Source organism: Musca autumnalis, unplaced genomic scaffold (genome assembly GCF_047663935.1).
Source record: "Musca autumnalis isolate F117 unplaced genomic scaffold, ASM4766393v1 scaffold_3, whole genome shotgun sequence".
NCBI classification, from domain to species: domain Eukaryota; kingdom Metazoa; phylum Arthropoda; class Insecta; order Diptera; family Muscidae; genus Musca; species Musca autumnalis.
The window spans coordinates 38,805,965-38,832,277 of NW_027411866.1; the positions used below are offsets into that span (position 1 = coordinate 38,805,965).

Sequence of the window (26,313 nt, forward strand, 5' to 3'; positions counted from 1 at the left end):
AAACTTTTTTGTGACAACAATTTTTCTCTCTTTCTCTCTTTTACGAGTTTTACTATTAAAAAGTACGGGAACGAAGCTTAAAAAACCACGTAGAGTACATCATAATGTACCTTTAGAAAGAAAGTGTTGCTATGGTACACTTACATTTGTTTGGTTAATAAGGTATTAAAAATATTAAGTTTAATTTTTGTGGAATATATACAAATGAAATATGTACAAGTAAATATAAATGAATATGTATCTTCAATCAATTAGGACGATAAATGCCATTATTTAAATGTCATAAATACATATGCAAGAAGTTAGTAATGCCTAAACAAAACGCTCTCATCGAATATCTAAAATCTTGACAGTTTTCAAAAAGGTTGCTATAGGGCTGTAGGTTATGGAGGAGTTTTTTATTATTAAAAATCGTATCATTTGTATTGTGAAAACAGGTGGTTCATTTTCAATATTTTAGCAATGTCAAGAAAGCATCGAAGAACAGTTTCAAGTAAGTTGTTTTCAGTATAAACATCATTTTACAAAAAGAAATGTTACAACACCACATTAAGAATTACTTTTTGCTTTTTTGTGTTTTTCCAAATTATGAATTGGCCAAGGACTGGTACCTAGCTGTGAAGGCAACATCCGTTCTTTGGGTCTGTTATATTTTTAAAGTTTGTTTACAGGTAGAATTATCGGAGTTTTTGGTTTTGATAAGTTAGAAAGTCAGAATTAGGTGGAAATATTATTCCTCGCACACCAAAACGATAAAGTACCTATCCCTTCTTTTTGACATCATAAAAATTATGAGTTAAAAAATTGTAAACCCCAATATTGGTTTTTACCTTTCTTGTGTATTGTAATAAATTATAACCATTCAGGTACCACATGAATGATCTAGTTTTTGAGTTTGTTACAATCGTAGTCTTACTGTATACTTTACGGAAAATTTCGCGAAAACCCTTTGGAATAGTTGCAGGTAATTTAAATTTTTAAGAAAATTCATTTTTTGCAAACTATATATGGCGAATAACAAAATTCCTTTACAATTCCATTTGAAAAAAATTAAAATTTTTTTTTACGAGCACATCTACGATTTTTGGTACAGAGGTAAAGGAAAAAAAATCCGGTTTCAAATCTGCTCGCGTTCACGAAATTGGCCAATGCGCGCAAAAGTTATAGCGGTTTTTATTTTCATATAAAGAAAAAATATTTAAAAATATCTTTTTTGTTGTTATGAGAAAATGTATGCATAAATCGTTAACAGCATTCCATATCTATTCGTAGATGTTTAAATAGTTATTAAATTTATTATTATTTTCGCGGAAAATCAACAAATAATAAAAAAATTTTGAAGTAAATCCAAATTATCCTGTCCCAGAATCCGTACAAACCCTCAAAAAATAAATTAAAGAATATATGCGGAATCTAGACAATGCGTAGAAAAATATGATACCAAATTTATAGAGATTGGGTAAATAAATTGCATATTATAGCAACAACAAAAGAGAAAAACTTATTGTTGGAAAATATTGTTGCAAATATTTTTTTGGTTTGATTCTAAATATTAGAAAAAAATATTTGGGAGTTCTCCAACTATTTTGCTAAAATCCCATAGAATAATGAATGTATACTGTTAAAACTTCATCAAAACATATGGTTTACCATCGCAAGAGTTTAACTGATTACTGTGATAACTTATAAGGGTAGGAAATTTAGAGTAATATTGAAATTACAATCATTCAATTAATATTATAATTAAAAAGCCTGTTATTCGCGAATTAGTTAAAGTCGAATTAGTTAAAGTCGGATGCGCATCCGGTTTCGTCAGCGCCTATCAAAAATACGTCCAAATATACCAATTTTAATTAGATTCTTCAAGAACCGCGGATGTGCCTCCACATTCTATTTTTGGTGAAAAACCCATATTACACGCGAATCTCTGTAATTTATGACACGCGTTTTCGCAAATATTATAATCGCGTATAAAGGATTCCATTTACGTAAAAAAATTTCAAGAAAATCGCGGTTTAGTACGCGGATTTGTCGAAATAATTTTTTGCTGCTTTTCCTATTTTCAGGGTATCTATATCCGCGGTTTTAGTGGATGGATTCGATCGCGGAAGGTCTCATTAGATCCGTCGCGTAAAAAAACTAAATTCACGCGGGGTACAAAGGAAATTGAATGGCACTTGTAAATTTTAAACGCAAAAAAATAGGTTTTTTAAAAAAAAATCACGCATCAAATATTGGCCTTTAGACTCCAATTACTAGGATGCTGTAAGGAGCACACTCATGAGATATGCATTAAACGACGCAGAATCACGAGTTTTATAATCCTAATGTGAGTTTTGAATATTATCTTGTTGCGCGTCCGAATTATTAAAACAATTCAAAAAAACCCGAAATTCCGGCTTCAAAATGTCAGCATCAATTTTAGGTGGATGCAGTGGATATATCGAAATATGATAAACTAGTATCATATTGCCCATGAAGTATTCTTTGAGTCTTTCTTTGGGCATATGTCTATAAAATGTAAGGTTAAGCCTAAAATCGGAAGGGAGCATAAAAAAACTTGTTGGCTTCAACCCATTTTTACCTATTTTTCTACATTGATGCCAACACAGCTTCCACGTAAATTAATTTTAATGGTCGACCTTATGGGATTCCTCCTAAAACACTTCAGTTTAAAGAATGTATATCATACTATATAGAATATGTTAACAGTTCGCGAATTCTGAAAGGGTGAAACTCGGATTCATCGATTGTAAAAAATTTTTGTTTTTCGCCATATGCAAAAAACCCCGGCAATGCTATTTAGTTCATTTTTAAACGTTAAGTGAAAATAATTATAAAAATGCCAAGACCAAAAAATGTTGTTCTTCGTGATATGTTCAGTACAAACGAATCAAATCAAACAGTGTGTAATTTACAAAATTGCGTCAACAATGTTTTAAATTGGCAATCCGCAAATTTAGAGCGACATTTGAAAAATGTGCATCCCGAGTTGTATGCGAATTATATTGATCAATAGCGGGAAAACGTAAAAGAAAAAAGTGTCATCAAAGTATTATTAAAAAAGTGTGAATCCAAAAAATATTGAATCAGCATTGGTGGAACTTTTTACAAAAAATGGACGTCCTTTACATATGGCCGAAGATAAAGCCTTTAAAGTTCTTATAGAACCTGTTTTAAGTGTACTCGGGATAACGGTAAATGAACATAACGTAATGGAACGAATTATCGCTTTCTCAAAAAATATTAAAACGGAAATCTCAAACGATCTTAAAGGGATATTATTTTCACTTAAGATGGATGTCGCGACAAGAGTGGATTTAAGGATGCTAGGTATTAAAAAGTTGGTTATAAAGGAGAAAACGGTTATGTATATTGGATGTTCAAAAGGAATATGATGTTAATATACGTAATATTTTAACGATTACAACCGACAACGGATCAAATATGCTCAAAACTGTACTAACTCTGAAATGCAATTGTCGATAAATAATGATGCCGTGGACTTCGAAGAAGATGAAGATTATATCGATTGCCGAATAGCTATTGACACAATTGAATCAATTGATTTTAACATCTCATCGAACACAATTACTAGCATTCTTTGTGGTGCTCACACTCTCCAACTGTGTGTAAACGATGTTCTGAAACAGTCGGCAACAAAAGACAATGTCGATAAGATACGATTCGTGGTAAAAAAAACTTAGAAGTAACATGATTTTAAATTTTCTAAGAAGTGAACTCTACAAAAAACCTATCATTGATTGTGCAACACGTTGGAATTTTCAACATATAAAATGATTGAAAGAATCCTGGAAATGAAGGAAATTATAAATACACTAAGCAAGGATTATCCTGATTTATTTCTTGAATCTGAAGAATGGTCTTTCGCAACTGAATTCTTGGGACTATTTAAACCTATTTACAATGCTACCGTTAAGTTGCAAAGCGAACAGTTGTGCTATAGTGAACTATACATTATTGTTATGGATATAACATTTCAAATTGACGCTTTACCGGATAGCAATATGAAAACCCTTCTCAAGGAGTCCTTGAAGTTAAGAAAGGATAAACTTTTAGAAAATGAACGGTTTAACGCTTAACCTGCGAACAAAAACAAAGGGCGAAGAACTACATACTATCATTATATATACGCATGAACTCAACAGTACACAATACAAGCCACTCAATATTAGAGGAAACTCCATCACCGAGCAGACCACATGCAGCCAAATCTTTTTCCGATTATCTGCAAATGATAGATCCTACCACAGACATTCCGAGTTCATCTAATTTACACAATTTAGAAGCTGATTTTGCCACTTATGAGCGGCAATCAAGATCAAGACCACTAAACGAAAATATAATAGCATTCTGGTACTCTCAGAAAACCATCATCAGTGAGATTGCTAATATTGTACAGGCAATACCGTCAACCCAAGTAAGCGTGGAACGCTTATTTTCTGCTATGAAATACATATTATCTGATCAGCGCAACCGCATGTCAGCAACAAATCTTGAACATATATTAATAGTAAAAGTCAATGAGGATTTCAATTATGAAAGTTGAGCTTTCTTCTGTTAAATTCTGTTTTCTTTAGTATTATATATAATCTGTTACATATTTTATCACATGTTAATCTTTTATATATTCGTTAATTTTTTATAAAATAAATAAATGTTTTCATATTTACTGGTTAAATATAAATATATATATATACTTTTGTATTTTATTTATACGATATTCACTCTTATTTTTATGGTTGTATTTTTCCTCATGCCATTCATATTTAGTATTTCTTTATAAACATCACTCAGGTGTACGCAACCTCTTCATAAACATCACTCAGGTGTACGCAACCTCTATTTCATGCTAGGTACGCTACAAAACGTTATTGAACGGTACCTTAATGTAAGTTTTCGAACGCTGAAATTGCGATAAGAAAAAATCATATTAAATTCAGTTATAATTTATTTTGTAAAATAAAAATAAAATTATACGGTTTCTCTCAATTTCCCATCAGTAATTTCAATATAAAACAAGTAAGAACGGCGTTAAGTTCGGCCGGGCCGAACTTGTTATACCCTCCACCACAAGTTGTATTGAAGTTAAATGGAATAATTACGGCCAGTTTCTGTATGTCGAAAGAAGAATGTGTGCGAATGAAACACGCCCGAACTTTAGTTTTCGAAATAATTTTACCTTTGCTTTTGCTTCAAAACAAAAAACAAATTTGAAAAACACACAAGAGTTTGGACGTGTTTCTTTCGCACACATTCTTCTTTCGACATACAGAAACTGGCTGTTAATACTAAATAAAACAATGTGAGGCACCAACCATTCTATGGGGGCTATTTCAAAACGTCGATCTATACCGACAAATTTCTGACGGAAAGTTTTTAGTCTCAAAGAAGACTAAATACCAAATTTCCTATATTTCGGTAAGAGAATGTGGCTAAAACTAAAAAAATACCGAAAATCAAGAAGTAAGCTTCTATGGGGATATAGGAAGACGTGGACCTATACTGATAATAATGAAGCTAAAACCTTCAAAATACCGAAAATCGGGAGGTACCGTTCTAAGGGGGCTATATGAAGGTGTGGACCGATACCGACAAAATTCTGGGGGAAAGTTTTATAGCCCTAAAGAAGACTACGTACCAAATTTCAGCCATTTTGGTAGGATAATGAAGCAAAAACCTTCAAAATACCGAAAATCGGGAGGTACCGTTATATGGGGGCTATATGAAGGTGTGGACCGATACCGAAAAAATTCTGGGGGAAAGTTTGGTACCCCTAAAGAAGACTACGTACCAAATTTCAGCCATTTTGGTAGGATAATGAAGCTAAAGCCTTCAAAATACCGAAAATCGGGAGGTACCGTTCTATGGGGGCTATCTGAAGGTGTGGACCGATACCGAAAAAATTCTGGGGGAAAGTTTTATACCCCTAAAGAAGACTACGTACAAAATGTCAGCCATTTTGGTAGGATAATGAAGCTAAAACCTTAAAAATACCGAAAATCGGGAGGTACCGTTCTATGGGGGCTATATGAAGGTGTGGACCGATACCGATAAAAATACCAAAAATCGGGAGGTACCGTTCTATGGGGGCTATGTCAAAACGTGGACCGATATATCCCATTTTCAATACCAACCATCCTGCAAGTAATAAAAACTTCTGTACCAGATTTTGACTCTGTCTTTAAAATTGCGAGCTGTATCTTGATTTCAACAGACAGACAGACGGACGGACATAGAATTTTATGCTGATCAATAATATATATACTTTACTAGCGGACCCGGCGAACTTCGTTTCGCTATTAAGGAATAAAATTTCATACAAAAACTCAATTTTCGATTTTTCCAATTTTCCGACTTTGCCAGAGAGATTTTCCAAAATGTTCTTCCGTAAAGACCTTCTCCTCGAAAATACGAATAACTGACAAAAAATTTTACAGAAATCGGCCTAGCCGTTCTCATTTTATGAATTACTATACATTTTTTACACCATTTTTATATATATAGATAGGGTCTCCGACGAATATTTCGATGTGTTACAAACGGAATGACACATTTAATTATACCCTCCATATGGTGGAGGGTATAAAATATTTGACAGCCTGGGGGGGCCCCAATTTTTGTTCTATGAAAATTTGAAATGAAAACTTTTATAAAGGAAATAAATTTCAAATGAAAAGTTTTATAAAGAAAATATTTTTCACTTCAAATTTTCATAGAACAAGAATAATTATCACACCATGCCTTTATAGTTCTTGTCGACGAAAGGTTGAATGTGACTAAAATATAATACTTTATGAAAAATAAAATAATTCATCTCGTGTAAACGATAATTTTTATGAAATATACGTGGCGAAAGTAAACCTCTGAATGTTGGCAAAAATGTTCTTTTTAAATATTTCTTTTTGTACAATTCAAAATAAATAAATACTTCGAATATACAATTTTCCAATGATTTGCTTGCTAGTTTGCCAGCTTAGCCGTTCACCCACTAAATATAACATTCTAATATTCCTTATGATCGGTCTAACCACCCGTGAAACGTAGCATAATGGTTGAATGTGTGGGATTTCGGTGGATTTCTAATGTTTCAATTCTTAGTTCATAACAGCTCAACTCGAAAGAGAATTAATTCAAAAACGGTTTAGTTTAAACTTTATTATATTGAATTTTATTTTATTTTTTGTTTTGTTTTTTTTTTTTTATTTTTTTTTTTTCGTATAATTACTTATGTATATGAATATATTTATATGTGTGTATTTTTAAACATAGTTTTCTATTTCTTTAGTTTTTTATAATCATTAAATATATAAAAAATTAATCATTTATGACATATGAACTTGATCACATTATTCTCATTTCTTTTGTTGTTTTTATATATGGATATATTCAGCTCGATCATGAATGTAAACCCAGGTCAGGCAATGTGCGCTTGCTGAGAGCAAGTGAGCGAAAACTTCAATGTGAAATGCATTGAAATGTATGCTCACTTGCTCTCAGCAAGCGCACATTGCCTGACCTGGATATAAACTCCCCTTGAGTTTTGCCTCTCTGCCGTTGCAATTTAAAGTAGAGAGAAAACTCACGGAGAGTTGATATTCATGATCGGGTTTCTTGTTTTGTATAATAAAAATTGCTCAAGTTTTCTTACAGAAATGTTTGCATAATTATAACGGGAAAACAGATTTCTTTATTTCAATTCATGACGAAAAAAAATAGTATTTGTTTTCTTTAAAAGAAGAAAGGTATGGAAAAAGGCACGGGATACTCTAAAAGATCGTTGTTATATTAATATAAGAAAATAAAATTTAAAAATAATTTCTAAAAACAGAAACTCTTTAAGAAAATCATGAAAAGCAATTATGCCATGGGGAAAGGGATCTTCTATTTAGAAAACTTATAACAATCGGTTTAATGCAGTCGATTTTCTTTGCTTTACACTACTTAAGGAAGACTTATATAAAAATTTATACTTATATATAAATTTAAGTAAAGTTGGGCGCCATTTCTGATAAAAGAATAACGAGCTAGGGCAACGTAGATCGTATTTTTTTATAATCTTTTATCACAAATGACGCCCAACTTTAATGAAACGTTGGATGTGTTTTCGGCTTTATGTAGAATGAATATATGAACATGAAATTTGGTATGAGTTCAGATTACCCTTGACATAGAAAAATATGGTAGCGTCCTGCGGTAGAACTGTTACAACACAACATAAACTTCGTAAATTCTAAACCAGCGACTTAAAAAAAAACTACTGGAGCCGAATTAAACCTCAATATCACGTAGAAAAAGTAGGCTTCAGGTCAAACAGAATCCGTGTGTTCAACCCCTTATAGGTCCTATTGGAACAACTTATTGAAAGGCGCACACCTGCATCGACGGTTCATCAATTTCAAGAATGTCTTGAATACCATCAGATGAGTAGCGAATAGAGACGTTTCTCCGGCACCCTCAGTCTTTACTACCACAAATGCATCAACCTTCCTCTCAATCTCGTTAACCACTATGTGCACGGACAGCGATTCTTCAATCCTACTTGACAACAGATGAAGCTTCTGTTCATCCCGCAATTCAACGATATAGTTAAAAGACCGCCCTCCAAAGACACAGGAAAGAAAGCATCCCGAATGACATCTGGGAGAAACTACCGCTGACTACGAATTGGAAAAAGATTCAAACCTGTCAGAATGCCGCCCTGAGAACAGCAACAGGGTGACTCCTCAAATCTTCAGTAGACCGACCGAGCCGTGCAAGACATCTGCCCAGTATGGGCCCGCACGACACAAAACACCTTTTCAACTGCCCCGCCTAACCTACTCATTTGACTCCAGTTGATCTGTGGTTACATCCCATCGAAGCAGCCACTTTCCATGGAACTGGAGTTAGACCCAGAGCCAGATTGAACAGAAGAACGAACATACAAACATAATAATAAACACTGTTACAACAACAACCGCTGACTATATCTGTTGTTCAGATAGCCACAAAAGATGATGACCTAACCTGTCCTGTTGGACTGGACACCTTACATACTTATTTAGTTGGCCCTCTACAGGACATTTGGCCGAACTAAGAAATTTATATTTTATAGCTTTATTTCTTTACTGTATATCTCACAGCACATCTTTGGGACGAGCGACATACATATATCAGGTAGAGATCTCCTACCCCGAAGAGATCCCCAACACCGGGTGTTTAGCGGCCAGGTTTTCAGTCACTGTACCAACTGCAATAAAACGGAGCCTCGTTGATACCTGGGCGCATTAGTTGCAAAATCCTTATCACGGTAGTGGAGGGCCATGCCATGACCGTCCTCAATTCCTCAAGTCAAAAATTTTCTATGTGTGAAATTTAATTAAACACAAAAGCACCTCCCCCCGTTGAAGACAACTACTATGGCTTCGGACAAAGCTGCACACTGGTGCCCAAGACACATATTTAGGCGTGACGACTGCTCTACACTGACTATGGACACTATGAGTGATTCAATTCAGACGCAGGGGAATACTTGATATTCTTAGAGAAAGTGTATCTGTAGGTTTCGGGAAAGTTATCTTGTGAGCAACTGGGAAGACATCCCTCTGTCGGACGATGATATAGACACCTCGGTCATCCCATCTCAATCAAACAGAGAGGTGTCCTCCTCGGGGATCACACACAGGTGATCAGGAGCAAACGCCTCAGGGAATGGAACGTCAGTTGTTGCCGACAGACCTGGCTTTCCCATGCAGGACGCCTTGGTAGATGCGGCTGCGGGGGCTGAAGAGATGGATCACTCTCTCACATCTCCAATCACCAAGAATAATGTTGAAGCTTGGCTTCGAAAAGCGTGTCGAAAAGAAGTTCCACGTTGAGAAGCGTAGTTACCCGTCAAGCAGATTCCACTCCCCGACCGGTGGTAATCACCAGTCCAAAAACTGCGTTAAGCTGACCGGATTCCTTGCGAACATCAATGATCTCAGCAACAGGGCCAGCCATCTTGAATTCATCGGCCCTTCAACGGTAGGTCTCAAACAAGGTGGCTCGAAGGGACAGACACATAGGAAACAGCCACAGAAGGCTCCAGGCAGTGTGGCAGATCCGCCTGTGTATGCTGCTAATGCTGCTGGGGGAACAGGAGCTGAAAGGGTACTGAAGCCCCGAATTTGCAAAAATCTGGCTAATCGTTGGCAACGAACACGCACGGTTCCTCGGGGAAAAACAATTCAGGTTCCAGGAAGAAGCATGGTGTTGCGAGAAGCCAGGCGGCTTTCGCGAATCAGCCGCCTGACTTCTAGCAACACCATCCTGGGAATGCCTGTAAATATAGTCCGGGCCAAAAACCCACCAAACATGTGCCAACCACACAATTCAGGTTCGAGGAAGAAGGGTGGTGTTGCGAGAAGTCAGATGGCTGATACGGGAACTTAACCTAGGAAGGTCTGTGAAGGTAGTTCGGGGAAAAACCATATGAACCACCCAGATCTGCGAGAATGATCGATCCCAGATGATCTTCTAGTAGCAATGAGTGATAAATCTAATTCTGAAAGCAGGATCAGCTATGATCATTGGTTGCTGGTGGAAAGTCGTCTGAGGCAGTTCATAACTTCTGGCGAGGTGGAATGTAGGAAGACCGCCTTTTTGTGGGCTGCCGTTTACAAGGCTTTCAAGCTCTTTAATTGCCAGGATAAGGAATCAAAAGAATTCCTTATTCATACAATAAATGATTCTGATGGAATTTTAGTGGTCTACAAGCTCGCCCTACTACCAAAATCCCTCGCAATCCATATCAGAGTTGCAGCCACAACATGTGTGCCAACTCTAGATTCGGATGTGGCGGAGTTGTTGAAACTGATCCGAAAGCAGAACAAAGGTCTCCAAACCGACCGTTGGAAGTTGGTCAACTCCTTCCAGGTGTTGAAGCTGATTCGGAAACAGAACAGAAGCTGGTCAACTCTTTTTTAGTAAGCAAAATACCTTGGTATAATCCTGGACCATCGCTTGACATGGATTGCACTTTACTCCTGCAGGAACTCCATTGGGAAATGATGGGGACTTAGACTACAAATCATATGCTGGCTGCATGTAACTGTGATAACCCACTTATCTGTTGGCAAACCCTTGGGAATAACTTCTTCACACAAAAATTGTCAACATAGGTACATGTTTTGGCATAGCTCCAATATAGAAATACCTCCCGGTTTTAGACATTTTGGAGATTTATGCTATATTTTATGACCGATCTAGCGGTTATTTTACATTTGAAGTTGTCAGAAAACTTCTCTCCAAAAAATATTGTCAACGTAGATCCATGTTTTAGCATAGCTTCCATATAGAAATACCTCCCGATTTCAGGTATTTGGAGGATTATACCTGAATTGAGGTTCCCAGTGGTCACAAAACGTCTACACCAAAAAATAATCGACTTAGGTCCACATATGTCCACGTTTTGTTATAGCCCCATATAACAAACAATACCTTCTGATTTTAGGTCGTTTGAGGAAACTAATTATTCCATTATAGTTCAGAACATTTCATAGTGAAAGTTCGGTTCGGCAGAACTTAACACTTTTTCTTTGTTATATTTTACTTGCAAAATTTTCAAAGTTGTCCATTAGACCCCCCAAAAGCTTGTCGAGATGTATTTCTGGCTACGTCCTGCTCAATGATATGGGATCTACTTTCTATAGCCTAGTCCAAACGGCAGGAAATGTCGCCAACATTATGCTGGGGTGAATATTTACCCTCGTTGAAAATGTTCAGCCCTATTCTGAACTCATGGGAGTTGGACATTTTTTCCCATTCCCACATTTTCGTATTCTGAATAAAATTTTTGTGGGAGGTTTTTCCCATTTCCCATCTCCTCTCATTCTGAATGAAGTTCGAATTGGGAATTTGTTCCCATGGGAAAAAAGTATACATTTGGTATGTTCCAGAACTGCAAGAATCTACTAATTTTTACTATTTTTGTCGATAACATAAAAGAAAAATGTTATCGTAGTAAAAAATAGTAACTTCTTGCAGGTTCTGGAACAGAGCAATTCTCTATCTTGAATTGTGGGAGAATTTTGTGTCTTTTTTTTTGGGAAAAATCACCCCAGCAAACAGGGTAGGAGTGTGAAAAAAAGTTTCAAGAAATTTAATATTTTTATGAAATTTCATATTTTAAGACATCTACAAGACAAAATTATTGCAAATATTAGCTTCGTTCCAGAACTAAAAAGTCTTAACACATTTTTACCCGAAATGCGTTCCCGTACACCAAAAAAGTTGCAAAATATTCACTTCTCTTTGAACAAAAATGGCGCTGAATAGCTTTCTCTTTAGAAACCTTTTACACGACAAATTTGAGCGAGCAAATTGACATTAGTTCCAGATTTTTTGACGTTTCTGCCATTTTACCGTTCCCGTACATTTTGAAAAAATGTGTGCGGTGAACTCATTTTTGACAGTTTTCTCTTTTGCACTTTTTACCATTAAAAAAAGTACTGGAACGAAGCTATTTATAATAAAAGCATACAAAATGTACTGTAAAAAATGGCAATAGAAGGCTTCGGATTTTGTATATTCTTAATTTGATGGAAATGGACGGATTTCTTGGGTCAAAAAGAGCATTGCTGACTCCCGTATCGTCAGTCGCTTAACAAATGCCTGCAAATGTGCGAGGTATTATGTTTTTTTAACGTCATAGTACTTAACAACTGCGAAACAACGTGTTTCAAAACGTCAAAAACAAGCATTTTTAACTCAAATAAAATGCAAACATGTATCATTTTTACTTCTGATGCACTTAGTTGCATTTTCGAGGAACAATTCATGAGTATGCAACTGAAATATTTTGACGAAGATTAAACAACACAAAGCAAATGATGATATGGAAGTCAGCCCATTTATTTTTTATGTACTGAAATACAAGAAAAAGAGTCAAGAGAGGTTGTTTCTATAAACTCAGCACAACAAATAAAAACAATCCAATTTCAAAAGAATTTTAGGCAATAATTATTAAAATATATTGCAAAATAACTATCATATATACAATCTTTACAACTTTTATCCATTTTCGTGATATAACGTTCGAATTTTTTACGAGATGACTAACTTTCTATTAAAAATCTGTCAGATTCTCCTCAACGACTACGACAACGATCACACAAACGTACATATGTGCCAAATTATTGTTTTGATTGTAAAAAAATGTCTTTTCTTTTGATTTTAAGGTACACTGTGCAACATTTTTAAGGTGATCTAGTGTAAACAATTCGAACTGAGGATTTTTTGAAAGTATAGACCCAAACGACAAGATACCCTAGTTGGGTTTTGTTGTGTCAGATCCAGCTCGGATTTTATGGCCCCATCTAAACATGGTTAAATATTGAGTTTTTAATGAAATTCGGGGCTATATCTCTGAAACCAATGCTAATCTTCTTCTGACCTCTGAAGCAAATTTGTAGACAAGGACAAGAATAAAATATTTGGAAGAATAATGAACTCGAAAAACTACATTTATTGCCTCAAATTTCAAAATATATGCAAAAATTCCACCGTTCATTTTTCCTGAATCTTTTCTTCTGGAAATTTACTGGAATGTAATACACAACTCTTCAGAACATGTCATTGTTGTAAAATGCCTCTATGCCGTTGTTTTCAGTACATTTTTCAACGATGATTTAATAAAAATGTCAATAATGTAGTGAAATCCGAAATGCGAGAATAAACTCTTGGTGTGAACTGTGTTTGAAATACGTGTTGTAAAATATATGATGCAAAATACCGCTGAAACAACATGAAGTAAGCTTTTTAGAGTTTCAGAATGTTCTAAAGAATTGTTGAGAACTTTACTTGGAAGGGTTACTTGGTTCAAATCGCAATAGTTTAGACGATATTGACCAGAATTTCAGCAATTATGTAAAAAAATTTTCTATATTTTATAGACTTTGATGCCCTAGATGGAGTTTTTCTTATGTGGTTTTTTCAAAAGATAAGTTCTACTAGTTTAGGGCTACAATATTGCTAAAGACAGCAAGGCCGAATTCCTATTCGTTTCTGAGATAAAGGCCTGATAAATGCAAAAAATTTAGATTTAGATGAGGCCATAAAATCCAAACTGATCTGATTAGACGTAAAAAAAATTCAATATAATAAATTTGAATATGTACGCAAAAATATGTAATATTCAAAAAAAAAAAAAAATATCAGAATTTATCTTTTTGAATTTTTAACAAAATACGAGGTTAACGATCATTAGGAATAAATAAAACTTATTCCGAATGGACATCAACATACAATTTTTAAATTCGTTACAAACTTAAAAAGTTCCTATTATTTTATACACAAAAAGTATGTTTGCCTAACAATTAAAAAATGCAAGTTTGACTACGTTTGGCTTTATTCACATAAAAATTCATAAATTAATGCACGGTTGTTGAATTAGGCGACATTTACGTTTGCTTAGCTAATTCAAAAACAGTGAATTCAATGAAAAGATGCATTTTGTATTATAAAACAAAACTACAGCTCCCAAAAGTATGCTATAATAATTTGGTGTAACTAATTTCGAAATATTTCCTCCCTTTTTGGCTGCTCCCACGTCGTTGAGAATACGGAATTCGTGGGAATGGGAAATTTTGATCCCATGGGAAACAGCCCCCATGGGAATGTTTAAAATAGGGCTGGTTATGTTGCCTGACCTGAAGGTGAATATTTGCCACCGTTGATATGGTGAACAGCCATTAAGCGAAAATGTTGCACTTTGGAGAGATAGGGGTACTACAAGAAGGATTTGTCTTCGAACTTCATTTAAGGTTGAGAGACATATTACGATGTGGTTTCTTATGGGTCGATTTCTTATTGCGACGCGCGTCGTGTCGCGTTGCCAGTTGCAATTTTTCCATTACGTATGGCAAAAGTCGCCCGACGACGTCAAATTCTGTCGCCATAAAGTTCACTTTCCGGCGACAACAAATTAGCTGTCGTCGTGCATTTTTGCAAACGAATAAAAACGAAAAAATGAAACGTAGATCACATTTTCATTTAATTTAAGTGAATTTATTTAATATTATATACATTTTTTGGGTTTTCAGTACTTATATTGGTAAAAATTACTACAAAACAGCAATTTGAACGTAGCTCGTGGAGTCAGACTTTTTGGCGAAACTAAAGCCACTTTTGATGAGGTGTGGAAGGATGTTGTGGAGCAATTAAATAGTTGTGTGCGTACACCAGATGAATGGAACAGAGCATGGACCCATTTTAAATCCAAACAAAAGAAAAAAATTTCTTAAAATAAGAACATTACAGCTACAGGAGGTGGACCATCACAAGAAATATCTTCGCCGTCGATGGAGCAAGCGGTAGCAGACTTACTGCAAATTAATATGATTTCAAATCCTGCAGGTGCGATCTACGGAATTGAAGAGACATGGGATGATAATAACAGTGAAATTGGACAATCTGCTGAGGTAGAAAATGAAAAACCTCAAAATGAAGTAGAAATTGACAACGTATTTGCCAACAAAATGGTTAAACTAAAATATCCTTTTCTATTCAGATGTAAATGGCGAACATCTTCCTTTGGGTCGCATTATATGTACATACGTGTGTTCCGTCAATGCATCCAACAACGCCCGGGAAATTTTTTTTTGAATAAAAATAATTTTTATTTTGACGCTTTTCATCTTGTTAATTTGGAAACAATCCAAATTGTACACAGTTTTTCTTCTATTAACTCCAGAACTTCGCTTAATACCTTTGACAATGTGGGTTGAGCCATCCCGAGGTTAAAGTCACTGCCATGAGATTTTTGAAAGCTTCCTTCTGCAAAAAACCTTAAAGCAGCACACACTAAGTAGTGGCTGTATTGCTGTTGATCTGTGGGTTTTTTGAAGTCATTTTTGATGCCTCCACTATATAAATACAGCGTCTTTTGGAAGCCGAAAATAGGCTTTAAACTTAAAAAATAAAATTATTTTGATGAATGTTGGAAACCAAACAAACTCGCAATACTGATGACAATTCTAAAGAATTAGATTTATCTCTTAAGTGTCGTCTGATAGATGCAACGTAACTATATCTTCTTCACTATCATCGAAAAATAGTTCCACTGAGCTTATCATTTTAGAAAACTATAAATTTTGTGTACAACTTGTTCTGATATTTTTTTCTAATTTATTGAAATCAAAACAAAAAACGCTCCGCTACATCACCGATAACTTGTTATCGACGATAATCTGCTATCGCTTTACGTAGTGCATTTTTTAAATTTTGTCACAGAGACGATAGACGACGCGACATGACTCGCCTCGCAATACGGAATCGACCCATTAGACTTTTTGATTCCATAAATGAGGAAGTTTTGTTTGTTTTAAAGTTTGAAATAAGCGCCGCGAAAAAATTCTAAAAGATCCGAACTTGATCTATCGGGTATGTACTGAGACACTCCTATTTTGTGCGAATTTCATGGGGCTAATATTCATTTGGGCTTTAAAGAAGAAGAGTACAATCTAGTCCATCCATAAAACAGTCCCGAATATCCATTGACCGCTGGTTACGAAGTTTTTCGACAATTCACATACACACGACCCGAACGCAAACAAAGAGAGCAAATGTTTTGATTTTTTACTTCAGCCTTGTGCTGAATGTGAAGCAAGCAGGTTGATGCAGATTTTACATTGTACAATAAATACCTATGCGGAGGAAAGATTTGGAAATTTTTTTCGTCAGAATCAATTATGTATTTCCAATTTTTGTACATAATCAAATAAAATATAATATTTGATATTATAGAATCATTTAGAATGCATTCTTGCATAATTTTTTCGTATACATCAAAATTTCTTTATCGATATACATATATTCGTCTATTGTGTTTATTTTGCCGATCAATTATAATATATCGTTCACTTTAATGAAGTTGAAGTTTTACGAAACGTATTTAGATTTCAATTCAAAAAATCTTAAAGTACCCCATATATTTATATTGAGAATATAGCCCATGCATGAAATTAAAATAATAATAATATTTTTTTTTTAATTATAAAAAAATAAAAATTGAAACATGTTGGAATATATTTGAAAATGTTTTGCGAATAGGAACTTCTATGGGTGTTTGTCTTCAAGGGTATGAAAGGATGAATAAGTAACTCTATTGCGATAACTTTGCCTTTAGGGGTTCTAAAAATTATTATGCCACTAGAACCAATGATATTGTGGGTTTTGAGGCACTGGTTTCTCTTGACACCTCGAGAACCACATTTAGGCTTTGTTGATAGGATACTTTGCTTTAGGGGGCTTTTCTTCTAATCAGTCCATATGTAAGGAAACTAGGAGTCTACAATAAATTTTATTGTGTCGTACCAGGTTGGTTATATGATTATCCGTGAATAGGACACGAACCCCCCAAAGACTGCTTGCTAGCCTTATCAATGGCTCCTACCGTTCGAGAGTTATCGTGATCTCCAGCCAGACAGACGGATGGACGGACATGGCCACATCGACTCCAAATTGTCCGAAACGGATTTCATTCAAACATACTTGGGGCCTCAATGTACATACCCTCGTTAGCTTAAAGGCTGAGGGTACAACAATATAACTTGTACCCCCAAAACTAGTTTAAAAGTAGAATGGCTATGCTGCAGCTTAGTTTATGAATAAAAATTCCTCCAAAAATATTTTTTTTTCTAATTTTTGTATTTTTTCTACTTAAGGAAGGTAGACTAACTTAATTAATTCTTATTTTCTTTTTTAATTTTTTTCTTTTAATGAATGCCACATGAAAATATATTTGTGAAATATGAACTTGTTTAAATATATCAACTTAACGATTATTGTTTATGACAAGTTTTTGACTTTTAAATAAAGTGTTTAAGGATATTCCCCTTATTATAACCTGTCAATAGTTATTGTTTGGAATATATGGCTGATATTACAAAAAAATATCAAACTTCCATTAGCTATTGCTATGTTATAATATCGAGTCATAGAATCGTTCTTTAAGTAAAAACAAAATTGTATTCTATAAATTTTCTTGTTGGCAATTTTCTTTTTTCATTATCAAAATGTTTCATTTATGATATCACAAAGTAGTGTAAAGCACTTCTAAATACGAATATATAAACTTCAAATATTTAAAATATTTCTAAACTTAATATAAAATATATAACTAAATCACTTAAAACATTAAGGAATTTACAAAGATGATTACAATTATTGAAAAAAATAAACAATTTGTATAAGTAAATGGAGGAGGCATACGTACATATTGTATATATAATTATATGTTTCAAAATATATATCAATATTCTAGACAAACTCTTCAAATGAGTTACTACATTTTGTTTCGAAATTTCTACCATTGTTGTTCGTGCTTTTTCAAAGACTTATAGGAGGGGACGATCTTATTTAAAAAAAGGATTTTTGGAAGCCGATGATTTCATGGCACACAGCGTTTGTCTTTCCAATTGGAAATCATAATCAAGATCCTTTTTCAATACAAAATCGCTGAGTTGTGGCAGTGTTGAGAGCTAAAATGACAAAAATAAATGTTTGAAAAAGCTCAATTTCATTATAAATTTCCCATTTTCCATACCTCATCTTGTTTGTTTGATTTCAATAAAGGATTAATCACAAATGGCACACCTTCAACATCATTGTAAGTACCCAAAGTTCCAATGCTATGGCCTGCTGGTGAACTACGATTTGCTGTTGGTGGTCTTGGGGCAGGTCTCAGTGGTGAATTGATTTGATAAGATTGCTGAATTTCTTCATAATCATGATCCTCGGCAGCATTTGGCACTGGCGGCAGAGGTTGTTTAGGATTTCTCGAGCCATTATTTAAATTTAAACGATTTAAAGCCTTTTCCGCTTCCGAAATACCACCACCATTTGTTTGAGCTGGCACCAAACCGGGCACGGGCGGTGGCATACGTACAGGTATTGCACCCGTTTTGTAACATATTAAAATACCATTTATATCACTGTAAATACAAACAACGACATTGATATCAATTAGTTATTCTCAAATGTGGGCATTCCCTCCTCCCTTACCCTGCCAGCTTAAAACCATCAGGAGCAATTTTCAATTTAGAACATAAAATAATATCTGTTACTGCATGTGTAACTGTTCCGCGTTTAGACAATTTGTAAGCAATTTGCCTTTTACGCCATGCCTTTTGATCGGAATCTGCGGTGCGTGATAGTAGTGAAAATTCTTTGGGTGGTGCAATTTTTTCAGCAATAACTCTGCAAAGAGAAATAAAAAAGAAATTATTATACAAAATTAAAGGAAATATCCATAGAAATTCCTATCGATAACAAGATTTTTCATAGAAATTCCTATCGATACAAAGAAGTTCTAAAGAAACTCGATAACAAGGTTTTCTACAGAAATTCATATCGATAACAAGATATTCTATAAAAATATTTGTCGATAACAAGATTTTTATAGAAACTCTTGTCGATAACAAGATTTTCTATAAAAACTCTCGTCGATAACAAGATTTTCTATAGAAACTCTTGTCGATAACAAGATTTTCTATAGAAACTCTTGTCGATAACAAGATTTTCTATAGAAACTCTTGTCGATAACAAGATATTCTATAGAAACTCTATTCGATAACAAGATTTTTCTATACAAACCCCTGTCGATAACAAGATTTTCTATACAAACCCTTGTCGATAACAATATTTTCTATAGAAATTCTTGTCAATTGCAAGATTTTCTACAGAAACTCTTGTTGATAACAAGATTTTCTACAGAAACTCTTGTTGATAACAAGATTTTCTATAGAAAGTCTTGTCGAAAACAATATTTTCTATAGAAACTCTTGTCGATAACAAGATTTTCTATAGAAACTCTTGTCGATAACAAGATTTTCTATAGAAACTCTTGTCGATAACAAGATTTTCTATAGAAACTCTTGTCGATAACAAGATTTTCTATAGAAACTCCTGACGATAACAAGATTTTCTATAGAAACTCTTGTCGATAACAAGAATTTCTATAGAAACTCTTGTCGATTACAAGAGTTTCTATAGAAACTCTTGTCGATAACAAGATTTTCTATAGAAACTCTTGTCGATAACAAGATTTTCTATAGAAACTCTTGTCGATAACAAGATTTTCTATAGAAACTCTTGTCGATAACAAGATTTTCTATTGAAACACTTTCGCCAACAATATTTTATATAGAAACTCTTTTCGATAACAAGTTTTTCTATGGAAATTATTTTCGATAACAAGATTTTTTAAAGAAACTCTTTTCGATAACAAGATTTTCTATAGAAATTCTTTTCGACAAGATTTTATATAGAAACTCTTATCGATAACAAGATTTTATATAGAAATTCTTTTCGATCACAAGATTTTCTATAGAAACTGTTTTCGATAACAAGATTTCCTATAGAAACTCCTTTCAATATGAAGATCTCCTATAGAAACTCTTGTCAATAACGAGATTTTCTATAGAAACACTTGTCGATAACAAGATTTTCTATAGAAACTCTTGTCGATAACAAGATTTTCTATAGAAACTCTTGTCGATAACAAGATTTTCTATTGAAACTCTTGTCGATAACAAGATTTCCTATAGAAACTCTTTTCAGTATGAACATTTCCTATAGAAACTCTTGTCGATAACAAGATTTTCCATAGAAACTCTTGTCGATAACAAGATTTTCCATAGAAACTCTTGTCGATAACAAGATTTTCTATACAAACCCTTGTCGATAAGGAGATTTTCTATAGCAACTCTTGTCGACAACAAGATTTTCTACAGAAACTTGTCGATAACAAGATTTTCTATAGAAACTTTTGTCGATAATAAGATTTTCTATAGAAACTCTTGCCGATAATAAGATTTTCAATAGAAACTCTTGCCGATAATAAGATTTTCTATAGAAACTCTTGTCGACAAAACGATTTTCTATAGAAACTCCCGTCGATGACAAGATTTTCTATAGAAACTCTTGTTGATAACAAGATTTTCTATAGGATCTCTTGTCTATAATAAGATTTTTATAGAAGTTTTTGTCGATAAGAAGCTTTTCTATAGAAATTCTTGTCGATAACAAGATTTTCTACAGAAATTCTAGTCGATAACTAGATATTCTATAGAAACTTTTGTCGATAAGAAGATTTTCTATAGAAACTCTTGTTGATAACAAGATTTCCTATAGAAACTCTTGTCGATAATAAGATTTTCTATACAAACCCTTGTCGATAAGAAGATTTTCTATAGCAACTCTTGTCGACAACAAGATTTTCTATAGAAACTCTTGTCAATAACAAGTTTTTCTACAGAAACTTGTCGATAACAAGATTTTCTATAGAAACTTTTGTCGATAATAAGATTTTCTATAAAAACTCTTGCCGATAATAAGATTTTCAATAGAAACTCTTGCCGATAATAAGATTTTCTATAGAAACTCTTGTCGACAATACGATTTTCTATAGAAACTCTTGTCGATAACAAGATTTTAAATAGAAACTCCCGTCGATAGCAAGATTTTCTATAGAAACTCTTTTTGATAGCAAGATTTTATATAGAAACTCTTTTCGATAACAAGATTTTCTATAGAAACTCTTGTCGATAACAAGAATTCCTATAGAAACTCTTGTCGACAACAAGATTTTCTATAAAAACTCATGTTGATTACAAGATTTTCTATAGAAACTCTTGTCGATAACAAGATTTTCTATAGAAACTCTTGTCGATAACAAGATTTTCTATAGAAACTCTTGTCGATAACAAGATTTTTTTATAGCAACTCTTGTTGATTACAAGATTTTTTATATAAACTCTTGTCGATTGCAAGATTTTCTATAGAAACTCTTGTCGATAACAAGGTGTTCTATAGAAACTCTTGTCGATAACAAGATTTTCTTCAAAAAATCTTTTCGATAACAAGATTTTCTACAGAAGCTCTTGTCGATAACTTGGTTTTCCATAAAACCTCTTGTCTATAACAATATTTGCTATAGAAACTCTTTTCGATAACCGGATTTTTATGGAAATTCTTGTCGATAACAATATTTGCCATAAATTTTAGCCGGTTATACGATTTTCTTCAACAATTCTTGGAGTTAACAAGATTGCCTTTTAAAGTACTTGTTGTTTGTTTCATAATTTTGTTCATATGTATGTATTTAGTTTAATAGTTTCACGTATTTTCAAACACAAATTGACAACTCAAAGTCATTCTAATAAATACTTCTAATAACGCACAATTTGTCTTCGGAAAGTAGGGTTAAGCTTTAGGTTTTTTGATACTTAAACAATTAATGTCAATAGACATCATTAACAAGAACAACAAGAAACAACACACATAAAAGACAACAACATAATTGACAAAGTCTAATTAAGTAATTTGTTTTTATGTTTATTATATAATTTTCAATTGACGCTACATGCGATCACAGAAAAAAATGCGTGGTGCTGCTGTGAGGTCTTTGTGCTACAGTTTGTCTCTTATTGGGAAATACCCGTATAAATTTACAAGCATTGGATAGATGATGATGATGATGATCATGACTAATACCACAAGTACCCCGTTACGGATTTACCACCAATCCACTGGTTGGTTAGTTTTATGTCGTCATCACACACACTCAAAACGTCATTAGCAAGACATTTGGTTTTGTTTTCCTTGTTTGTGGTTGACATCGATCACCTTATTAAGCGTCTGTTGCAAATGTAATCGAAATGTATTGACAAACGATATAATTTGTATCTATTTAAAAGCTTTTTTTTATTATTGAAATGAACCACGGAATAAGCAGAATGAGAATGTTGATGACTCACATTTCATTTGAATATCATTTAGTGTCTTTATTTTCTTTTTTCATATCAATTTAACATTTATTTTGGGCAACCTTGAGTATTTACTTGTCTTCTGATTAGCAATGACGGCAAAGTTGCAGTTGAGATAAGGACAGATTTAAGATAATGTAGAGATAATTGAAATACGGCAGAAATTTTGACAATATTAGTCATAGAAATAGAAATCATAGTTTGGAGAGGATAAAGCTCCTATGGAAATAATTTCCATAGAAAATCAGGTTATCGACAAAAAAGTGTGTATAAAAAGGTTTGTTATCGAGAATAATTTTTATAGAAAATCTTATTATGGCAAAAAGTTTATATAGAAAAGTTTGCTATCGAAAATTCTATAGAAAATCACTATATCGACAAGTTTCTATAGAAAATTTTGTTATAGAAAAGAGGTTCGAATTCGAATATGTAGTAAATCAGACTTGATTTGATGGTCAATACTTTTTTGGTATTAACCCAGATATGCCCAGCGTCCTTTATATAGGACACACAAAATTCTTGCTAATTTGATATGTTATGTTTATCAAAGTACCGTTTATTTTGGTGATATACTCAGTACACATCTGTAGCTCTTGGGATATTATGTGATTCCATTATATTGAGCTACTATTTTTGAGTTTTGAGGTCTAGTTCATAGAAGTTGCCACCTATCGCTTAGTTTTTACAATGATTTGCGTTATGACCGATTAATTATTGGGTAGTTTTATAACGAAAACATACACGATGTGGAGCCTACTACGAAAAAACGTTAACTAGATGCCGAAAAGGTGTCTTTGGACTATATGTCAAATGTTTTGTGTCCCATAACTCCCAGTTATAACATAAAACCCTGTGTCCAAAAGTGGCCTCAAAAACCACTTTTTTCAAAAAATTTTTAAAAAACGTATAAACATACTGTTATTATTTCACATTTGCTTCTAAAATAATATAAAAATACTTTTAAAATGATCACGATCAAGCAATGGGCATATCTGGGTTAAAGATGTCTATGATTATCAATGTTCCTTGATTTTTAACATTGATTGGCTGGTTTGTCAAACAACTATTTCTTTATATTGTCTTAAGCGGGGTACACACGATCAGTATTGACTGTCGATTTTTCCGAAATATCGATAAATGTCAAACTGTCCAGCAACCACAAAATATTTTGTGGTTGCCTGATGACTGATAAAAATTAGCGGCCACACCGGCAAGCAACCGATTATTTGAGCAAAACTGACAGTCAAAACTGATCGTGTGTACCCCACTTTAATGTACTTGCTGTTGTTAAATTTCAAGTTACTTGTTGTTACTGAATTTTTTGAGAATGCCAAATGTAATACATTGTTGTTTTTGAGCTTATTGAGTAGTAAATGTTTTGTAGGTTTTGGAACTGTTCTTGGCTCTATGGGCTAAGTTCTCATTTATAAATAAATTGAAATTGTTATCGAAGAGTTTCTAGAGAAAATTCAGTTATCGGTATGAGTTTTTAGAGAAAATCTTGTTATCGACAATAGTTTCTCGAGAAAATTTTGTTATCGACAAGAACTTTCATAGATTATCTAGTTATCGATAAGAGTTCCTTAAGCATAGTACACACGGTCCAACAAAACTGACAGTCAACGTACTTTTACAGCAATTTTCTGGCAAATAAAAACTTTTTGTTAGCTAAAAATGATTGAAATACAACATTTAAGGTATAATTTAGTGATTAGAAAAGTAATTATTCAGCTAGACTTTGATATTAACGAAATAGACCTCGATGACTGTCAGTTTTGTTGGACCGTGTGTACTATGCTTTAAGAAAATCATTTTATCGGCATGAGTTTCTTGTTATCGAGAAGAGTTTCTAGAAAAAGCCCTGTTATCGACAAGAGTTTCTAGAGAAAATCCCGTTATCAGCAAGAGTTTCTATAGAATATCTTGTTATGGAGTAGAGTTTCTACATAAAATCCTGTTATTTCCAAGAGTTTATATAAAATATCTTGTTATCGGCAAGAGTTTCTATACAAAATCTTTTAATCGGCAAGAGTTTCTATAGAATATCTTGTTATCGGCAAGAGTTTCCATAGAAAAGAGTTTAAAGAGAAAATCATGTTATCGACAAGAGCTTTGAGAGAAAATCCCGTTATCGGCAAGAGTTTTTAGTGAAAATACAGTTGTCGGCACGAGTTTCTATAGAATATCTTGTAATGGACAAGAATTTCTAGAAAAAATGATGTTATCGGCAAGAGTTGATTTAAAAAATCTTGTTATCGGCAAGAGTTTCTATAAAAAATCTTGTTATCGGCAAGAGTTTCTAGAGAAAATCCTGTTATCGGCAAGAGTTTCTATAGGAAGTCTTGTTATCGACAAGAGTTTCTATAGAAAATATTGTCATCAGCAAGAGCTTATATAGAAAATATTATTACCGACAAACTATTTTCTCACAGAAAATTGATATCGGTACGATTTTCTAAAAAACAAGTAAAAAGTATCAGTCGGCTTTGCCGACAGAGTTATACCCTCAGCCTGTGCAAATTGAAACACTTTTTTTCACAAAAAAAAACTTATGTATTTAGGGGGTTTCAACATTTTGGTCGTATGAACCGACAAAAATGTTGATTAGGATTAAAGTTAAAAAATTTTGTGGAAAAGGTACTTAAAGGAATGGACCGACATAGACCATGGGGGTGCCATAGGGGGTTTGTGTAAAGTATGGACAAAATCGGTCCATATGTTTTGGGGTAGGTACCTGAAGGAGTGGACCGATATGGCTTATCTACGAACTTACACTAAGTTTGGAAACAATATTACGAAGGCCAAATTTTGGCCGGAATCGGCATATCCGTTCGAGAATTATCTTGCGCTTCCACCCATAAACATGGCGTCATAGGGTTTGTTTTTTAACTTTCAGGCTATTTTTTCTAGAAGTATGGACTTGCCCCTGAGGAAACTTGTACCTTCGTACAGGGGAGAGTGAATACAAGATGTTACAACAAAAACCAAAGCGATTCGAGAGCAGGTCCTAAACTGAACTCTTCCGAAATTTTGTGTGAGAGGTACTCGAAGGAGTTTACCGATTAAGTCCATATTGGAACCTCATCTAAGTCTGGTAGAAATTTCATAATGTGCAAAGTATCGGTTACTCCCTTCAAGAGTTATCGTACGCACAAATTTTCCGAACATTTTCGAACTTTTGTGGGGGAGGTACCGGAAGGAGTGAACCGATATAATCCATATTTGAACTTGAACTAAGTTTGGACAAAATATTACAAAAGCTAAATTTTGGACCGAATCGGCAGATCCGTTCGAGAGTTATCTTGCGCTCCAACCACTACACACGGTGTCATAGGGTTTTTTTTAACTTTCAGGCTATTTTCTCAGGAAGTATGGACTTGCCCCTAATGAAACTTACAGCGTCGCATAGAGGACAGCGAATACAACATGCGTAAACAAAAATCAAAGCGATTCGAGACCAGGTCCTAAACTGAACTTTTCCGAAAATTTGTGTGGGAGGTAC

At 33.9% G+C, this 26,313-nt stretch overlaps 1 protein-coding gene across 2 annotated transcripts in view; it reads right to left on the reverse strand.

Annotated features, from left to right (window-relative positions):
- Window positions 1–18,038: 18,038 nt before the first annotated feature.
- The window catches only part of Mvb12 (multivesicular body subunit 12-like Mvb12), a 50,592-nt gene continuing 42,317 nt past the window's right edge, over window positions 18,039–26,313 (reverse strand). For both annotated transcript variants that reach the window (XM_073972036.1, XM_073972035.1), the window contains exons 4-6: window positions 19,048–19,242; window positions 18,590–18,977; window positions 18,039–18,524 (exon numbers count right to left, since the gene is read on the reverse strand). In XM_073972036.1, coding sequence (XP_073828137.1) covers window positions 18,399–18,524; window positions 18,590–18,977; window positions 19,048–19,242 — 709 coding nt within the window. In that variant the 3' untranslated portion in view covers window positions 18,039–18,398. The remainder of the gene's footprint in view (window positions 18,525–18,589; window positions 18,978–19,047; window positions 19,243–26,313) is intronic.